At 51.4% G+C, this 7,266-nt stretch overlaps 1 protein-coding gene across 3 annotated transcripts in view; it reads left to right on the top strand.

Moving 5' to 3' along the window:
* The first annotated feature begins 2,628 nt into the window (after positions 1–2,628).
* TTLL3 (tubulin tyrosine ligase like 3) overlaps positions 2,629–7,266 on the top strand; it is a 24,728-nt gene continuing 20,090 nt past the window's right edge. For all 3 annotated transcript variants that reach the window (XM_037728863.1, XM_017501535.2, XM_037728862.1), the window contains exons 1-4: positions 2,629–3,553; positions 3,790–3,878; positions 6,093–6,261; positions 6,398–6,495. In XM_037728863.1, the coding sequence (XP_037584791.1) occupies positions 3,166–3,553; positions 3,790–3,878; positions 6,093–6,261; positions 6,398–6,495 (744 nt within the window). In that variant the 5' untranslated portion in view covers positions 2,629–3,165. The remainder of the gene's footprint in view (positions 3,554–3,789; positions 3,879–6,092; positions 6,262–6,397; positions 6,496–7,266) is intronic.

Here is a 7,266-nt window from a genome sequence, read left to right as displayed (position 1 = left end):
AGTAACCACAGAGAAACAGTGCTCCCATTTGGTGGATAAGGAAACTGAGGTTCCAGACATGAGATGTAATAGCTTGCCTCAAATCTCAGCCAGTGAGCATGAGTAGACTTTTGCCTGTGTTAAAACAGTAATCACCATCCACAAGTGGCCATTTCAGTTTTAATTACTACAATTAAGTAAAGTGTAAAATCTAGTTCCCCTGTCCCACTGGCAACTTAGCAGCTACCAGTGACTGTACCATTTACAACAGCATATCCAACACATACACAGACATTCCCATCATTGCAGAAGTTTTCGTTGGATAGTGCTACCTAGTGCAGCCTTCAAGTTACATCTTGAAGTGAAAAAACAAACCCCTTGTGTTTGAGTCCTGATTCTTCTTGCCAAATTTGGGCAAGTTATTTCTACTTTGTGTCTCAGTTTCTTAGTCTATAAAGTGGAGATAATGAATATGAACAGTCTGACGTGGTCCCTGCCACACAGGCACTGACTGAATTGTAGTTGTTTGTTCTACCAGCCCAGTGGCTGGGCTGTTGAATAATTTCCAGTGTTCATGATGTTATTCTTGCCTTCAGACTTGGGAGGTCCAGGAAAAGAGCTAGGTGTGTAAAAGGTGCACTGAAGTGTTTCATATTTAATATTGGAAGTCTGGGGGCCAAAGGGGAAATATTTATAGGAGAGGGTGTCAGGTTAAGCTTCAAGAAGAGTTAACCTTTGAGCTGAGCTTTTTTCTTTTTTTTGAGACGGAGTCTTAACTCTGTTGGCCAGCCTGGAGTGTAGTGGTGCGATCTCAGCTCACTGCAACCTCCTCCTGCCGGGTTCAAGCAATTCCTCTCCCTCAGTCTCCCGAGAAGCTGGGATTATAGGCAGGCACCACCACGCCCAGCTAAGTTTATTTATTTTAGTAGAGATGTTTCACCATGCTGGCCAGGATGGTCTTGATCTCCTGACCTTGTGATCTGCCCACCTCGGCCTCCCAAAGTGCTGGGATTACAGGAGTGAGCCACCGCACCCAGCTGAGGTGAGCTTTCAAAAGGGATTCCTCCAGATGGCCAAAGGGGTCTCTTGAAGGGGTGATGTTAAAGGCAGGGGGTGAGGGCAACTTGAATAGCTATTGTCTCCCTCCCTTTTTCTTCTTCTTCTTTTTTTTTTTTTTGAGATGGAGTTTCACTCTTGTTACCCAGGCTGGAGTGCAATGGCGCGATCTCGGCTCACTGCAACCTCCGCCTCCTGGGTTCAGGCAATTCTCCTGCCTCAGCCTCCTGAGTAGCTGGGATTACAGGCACGCGCCACCATGCCCAGCTAATGTTTTGTATTTTCAGTAGAGACGGGTTTCACCATGTTGACCAGGATGGTCTCGATCTCTTGACCTTGTGATCCACCCGCCTCAGCCTCCCAAAGTGCTGGGATTACAGGCGTGAGCCACTGCGCCTGGCCCTTTTTTCATTTTTGAGATAGGGTCTCACAATGTCACCTAGGCTGGAATGCAGTGGCACAGTCATGGCTCACTGCATCCTCAGCTTCCCCAGGCTCAAGTGATTCTCTGACCTCAGCTTCCTGAGTAGCCGGTACCACAGGCCTGTGCCACCACCATGCCCAGCTAATTTTTTTTTTAAGGTCTATTTTCTGGCCTGCCTTGGGTGATCCTCCTGCCTCAGCCTCCCAAAGTGCTGTCATCCCCTTTATGACATTAACCTTTGTGACCTACCCCCCACCTTTCTGAATTAGGTGTTCCCCTCCAGGGCATATGGCCATCTATGTTCTAGCTTTGCAGTGAATGTTAAAGGTGCTCACAGTGAAACTGGGTGACTAATAGGGTCACTTAACCCTCACAGGAAAGCATTGCCTGCATGAGCCAGCCAAAACCCTTATTTGTCACGTATCTATCTCCCAGGGTCCAAATTCCCTAAATTGCCTCTCCTGGGGAGTATACTTTTCAGGAAGTCTAGCCATCAGCTAAAGGGGGGTTAGGGTCAGCTGGACAGAGAGTTGGGGGATCCACCTTCACTCTAAGAGCACATCTACCCAGTGACTAACAAAGCTGGGCTCTTGGACCAGGGTAGTCTATCCAACTCTGCCTGCATGAGCACTGCTAGAGTTTGCCTCTTAAACTGTGAGGTCCTTCTGTGACTTAACAGGCAACCTTCTGAGTGATAATATAGAGGGATGCCTAAGAGACAGGCTTTGGAGTCAGACCTGGGTTCCAATGTCACCTCTGCTCTGGTGTTTGAGGCAAATTGTTTAACCTCTTGGCGCCTTAAACTTTTGAGGATAATTCTTTACCAGTGCTTCCAAAGAGGTTGCTTACTCAGCCTGGGGCGGGGCATGACTGATCTATTACATTTCTTTCGCAATTGACACAGATGATGTTTTTCCATTTTCAAGTTCCTGGGGAGGGTATGCTCTGCACTTTCTCATTACCCCCATATGCTGCCCTCTAAGGACACTACCCTAGGTCCATCTGCCAGGCCCTGCAGGTCTGATTTGGTCTCACCGGGCTCCAGCCACACTGGCTGCCTTGTTTGCACAGAGGCTCTTACCCTCCTCAGGGCTGTTGCTGGGACTGTCTGAAGTGCTGTTCCTACCCTTTCCCTGGTGACTCGTGACTCCTCGCATTTACACCTTTAGAGAGGACATCCTCTACCCCCACCTTATCTAAAATGTGCCCTCCCTTCCTGGTTTCACCTCTGCTTGTTGACTGCCCTTGTTATACCTGTAACTATTATCTTGTTACTTGCTTTTTATTCCCCTCGCACTGGGATGTAAGCTCCATGAGGTCAGGGACCATTCATCAGCGCCTATAAATACTGTGGCACCTAAGGGCGGTGGCACCCAGGAAGTATTGGATAAGGAACCGTGACACTAACTTTAAGTGGGACTCAGTGCTCTCTTCCGCCTTGAGTGCCCAGCTCATCAACGGTCTGGGTGAGGCTCCGGGTCTTAAGCCCTCGCTCGACTGCTTCAGGGCCCACCGCAGCCCCCAAACCAGCCCGGAGTGGTCTGATGGTGCCCAGGGAATGGTTTCCAAGGTAACAGCAAACGGGGAGGGGCTTGGAACGGAGGACAGGGCTCGAGCCTGGGCAGGGCCCTCCTGGGAGAAGAGGCGGCGACGCGGAGGGGAGGCGGGAACAGGGGTGCTGGGAGGGCGCGCGCGGCGAGGGGCACATGCAGGGCCCCGGCGCGCCACTGCTCCTTAGTGCGGGGGAACTGGGGCCTGGGCGCCGGGGCTTGGCCTCCTGGTACTGCCAGGAGGGCGGCTCAGTGTGCCACTGGCTGCGGAAGCCGCAGCCTCCCAACCCACGCATCAGTTTACCCTCCGCATGCCGCTCCGATTTCCGTCTGCCAGGGAGGCCACCTTGGCCCGGCCCCGCCTCCGCCCAGCCCGAGGAGGGCCGTGCAGGCAGAAGCGAGGCGGGCAGCCCCGCCCCTGCGCGTCGCCTTGGCCGGGCCTTCAGGACGCCGGTCCTCGGCACCCAAGCCCAGGGCGACGTGGATCCCCGCCCCCTCGGCTCCCCGCACAAGTTGGTCCTGGATGAGCCCTCGCCGCAGGATGGTGAGGCCCCGTGCGACCCGCTTGCCCTGGCCTACGGCGGCTGCGAGGACGAGAAGACACTGGGGTGGAGGGAGGGAGTCGGGAGAAAAGCGGTCGAGGGGTGGGCATCCGGATGAAGGCGGGAGGAGGAGAATCGGCGCCTTCCTCCGATTCTATCGGCGGCCAGAGAAGATCCTAGGCAGAGACCCTGGACCAAGCCCCAGCCTACCCCGCCCCTACTCCGCATCTTTCTGCAGGTTCCCCGGTCCTCTGGCGACGATTCTCCAAGGCATCTCACATGAACCGGCTCCAAAATGCCAAAATCCACGTGGAGAGAGCTGTCAAGGTTGGATGAGGGGCGGGGCGCTTAGAAAGGACCCTGGGAACGGTTCAGCCGGTCTCCCTGCGGTATTTTCTTACATCCTTAAAAAACAAAAACAGAAGAGAAAACAACAGCAAAACCCTCAACCCCCACACCCATCTTCAGCTACCCCCCCATTTACCCCTTCTGCACCAAACTCCTGGGCTCCCTCTACTCTGGTTCCCTGCGATGTCCCACTCTAATTAAGGTGCCCTGGTGAGTTCCGGGAGCCAAACCCAGCAGCGCCTTTCTCTCTTAATCTCGGTTGGGCACACAGTATCTTTCTGCACCACTGCCCACACACTTCCCCTTGGCTGTCTGACTGCACGCTCCTAGTTTTCCTTTCTCCCTCTTTGGCTGCTGCTTTTCAGCACTCTTTGAAGGTTTCTCAGCCATTAGTGGCCCCCTGGCCCCTTCCCCAGGTCTGTCTCCTTTGGCTGTGTCCTTAGCTCTAAGTCCAGTCAGTGTGCTGTACCTCTGTGCCCCTTCCAGCCCAGCTTCGAACTCCACACCCTGTAGATCCAGGCCCCTACCTGTCATGTACACCCAGAGAACTAAACAAGCATTTCAAATTCATGTTCCAAACCAGACTGATTTTCCTGCCCAAACCTGTCATCCTTCCCAGTCTCTGGTCTTTCCCATCTCTCAGTCGCTCATGGCAGAAATCTCATCTTTCTGTTTCTTCACCCACAGGTCTAATCCCATCAGCAAAACCACTTCAAAACCATTTGCAACTCTACCACCTTCTCCCATCTGTGTTGTAACCACCCTCATTTTAGTAATTGTGATTTCTCTCCTATGCAAACCATGACAGCCTCCTAGTGGGTCTGTCGCCATCCCTGTCCTGTCATCTTTTTGCCATACAACAGCAAGCCAAGCTTAGAAAGACTTCCTTAGTTAGCCTTTATTGCTCACGACACTGTATAAAATCCAAGTCTGTTCCAAGGCCTGCAGGGCCTTCCACAGTCTGGCCACTGCCTACCTCTTCTGGGGCTCTCCCCATCGTTTTCCATCTCCACTCACTCTGGTCTCCCTTCAGTTCCTTCTGACCTCTCTCCAGCCTCAAGACCTTTTCACATGCATTCCCCTCTGCCTAAACCACAATTTCCCAGCTCTGTACATTCATGGCTTCCTTTCAACCTTCCCTGACCATGTTTTTCTAAGTAGTTTCTCTGGATCCCCATTAAGTATGCAATTTCTAGAGCCAAACTGCCAGGATTTAAATCTCTGCTCTTTTGCTTAACCACTGTATGGCCTCAGGCAGGCTGCTCAACTTATCTACGCTTCTGTTTCATAGCCAGTAAAATGGGGATAACAGCATCTAATAAAAATGCATCCTATTGGCCAGGCACGGTGGCTCACACCTGTAATCCCAGCACTTTGGGAGGCTGAGGCAGGAGGATCACTTGAGGCCAGGAATTCGAGACTAGCCTGCGCCAACACAGTGAAACCCGGTCTCTACCAAAAAATATAAAAATTATCTGGGCGCCAGGTGTGGTAGCTGACACTTTTAATCCCAGCACTTTGGGAGGCCAAGGTGGGTGGATCACCTGAGGTCAGGAGTTTGAGACCAGCATGGCCAATATGGTGAAACTCCATCTCTACTAAAAATACAAAAATCAGCCAGATGTGCTGGCACACACCTGTACTCCCAGCTACTCACGAGGCAGGAGGATCACTCAAACCTGGGAAGTGGAGGCTGCAGTGAGCCGAGATTGTGCCACTGCACTCCAGCCTGGGAGACAGAGCAAGACTCTATCTCAAAAAAAAAAAAAAAAAAAAATTATCTGGGCATGGTGGCGCGCACCTGTAATTCTAGGTACTCAGGGAGGCTTAGGCAGGAGAATTGCTTGAACCTAGGAGCAGAGGGTGCAGTGAAGATCGTGCCACGACACTCCTGCCTGGGCAATGGAGTGAGACCCTGTCTCAAACAAAATAAAGTAAAAAGGCATAGTATTGTTAGTAATGCATGTAAGCTCTCAGCACATAGTAGGTCCTCAATAAGTATTAGCCATTGCCATTATCATTATTACCATGCATATTTATTTCTCTACTTGTTTATAAACAAGTCTGTCTCTCCTATGGAATATAAAAATTTCCTGATGGCAGAGTCCATAACTATCTGGTTCACCTTTATATCCCCTATGCCTGGCACTTATGCAATACTTATTGAAGAAGTATTCATCTCTCACCTTGTAGCAGAAGAAGATCTTTACCATCCAAGGCCGCTACCCGGTGATCCGGTGTCTCTTGTGCCAGAGGGGCTGGGTGGAGAAGAAGATGGTCCATTGCTCAGGCTCCACCCTGCTGCCACTCCAGAAGGATCCGGATAGTTCAGTGATGGGTGACAGTGACACCACTGAGGATGGTGAGCGGTTCCCTCCCTTTCTGCAGCTGTCCCTCCTGAGTCCCTTTCCTTTGGTTCCCACTGTCCCAGGGTGGAGACCTTATGGGCTATGGGGCAGGGAGAGGGGCCTCATCAGCTCTGGGCTCTGCATCCACAGAGGATGAAGATGAGGATGAGGAGCTCCAGCCACCACAGCTGTTCGACTTTGATGATTTACTGAAATTTGATGACCTAGATGGAACACATTCTCTGATGGTGAGGTCCCTGGGGGCCAAGATGAAGCAAGGGCTGTCTGCTTAGAGGGAGAGCACTGGTGTCCAGCTGGGTGAACTCAGACAAGTCCTTTTTTTTCTGGGCCACAGTTTCCCTATCTGTAGTAAAAACTGCCTCTTTAAAGGCTGGATAGAGCTAGGCATGGTGGCTCATGCCTGTGGTCCCAGCTAATTAGGAGGCTGAGGTGGGAGGATGACTTGAGGCTAGGAGTTCAAGACCAGCCTGGGAAACATAGTAAGATCCAGTCTCTACAAAAAATGTAGAAAAACATTATCCAGGTATGGTGGCGTGTTCGTGTAGTCCCAGCTACTTGGGAGGTTACCTGTGAGTTACAGGCTGCAGTGAGCTATGAGCCTGCTACTGCACTCCAGCCTGGGCAGCAGAGCAAGACTCTATCTCTGAAAAAGGAATAAGTGAATAAAGGCTGGCTAGGCCTGCAGAGTGAGGAGGGACACAGCCCTGCTGTGAACCATCTGGCCTGGATTCAGAACTCTGCTAGGTCATATCAGATGCCAGCACAGCCTCCATGTATGGTAGCTCACCCTTCAAATAAAAACCACATAGTTCCCTTTCTTCTGCTGTTGGTAAGTGAAGGCAGGAAGGAAGGACTTTAAAAGCTCTGGAAGAGGCTGAGCAGGGTGGCTTATGCCTGTAATCCCAGTACTTTAGGAGACCAAGGCGGGCTGATCCCTGAGATCAGGAGTTTGAGACCAGCCTGGCCAACATGGTGAAACCTCATCTCTACTAAAAAAA

This window comes from Cebus imitator, unplaced genomic scaffold (assembly GCF_001604975.1).
Source record: "Cebus imitator isolate Cc_AM_T3 unplaced genomic scaffold, Cebus_imitator-1.0 Scaffold281, whole genome shotgun sequence".
NCBI classification, from domain to species: Eukaryota; Metazoa; Chordata; class Mammalia; order Primates; family Cebidae; genus Cebus; species Cebus imitator.
This window is presented reverse-complemented; position numbering and strand designations above follow the sequence as displayed.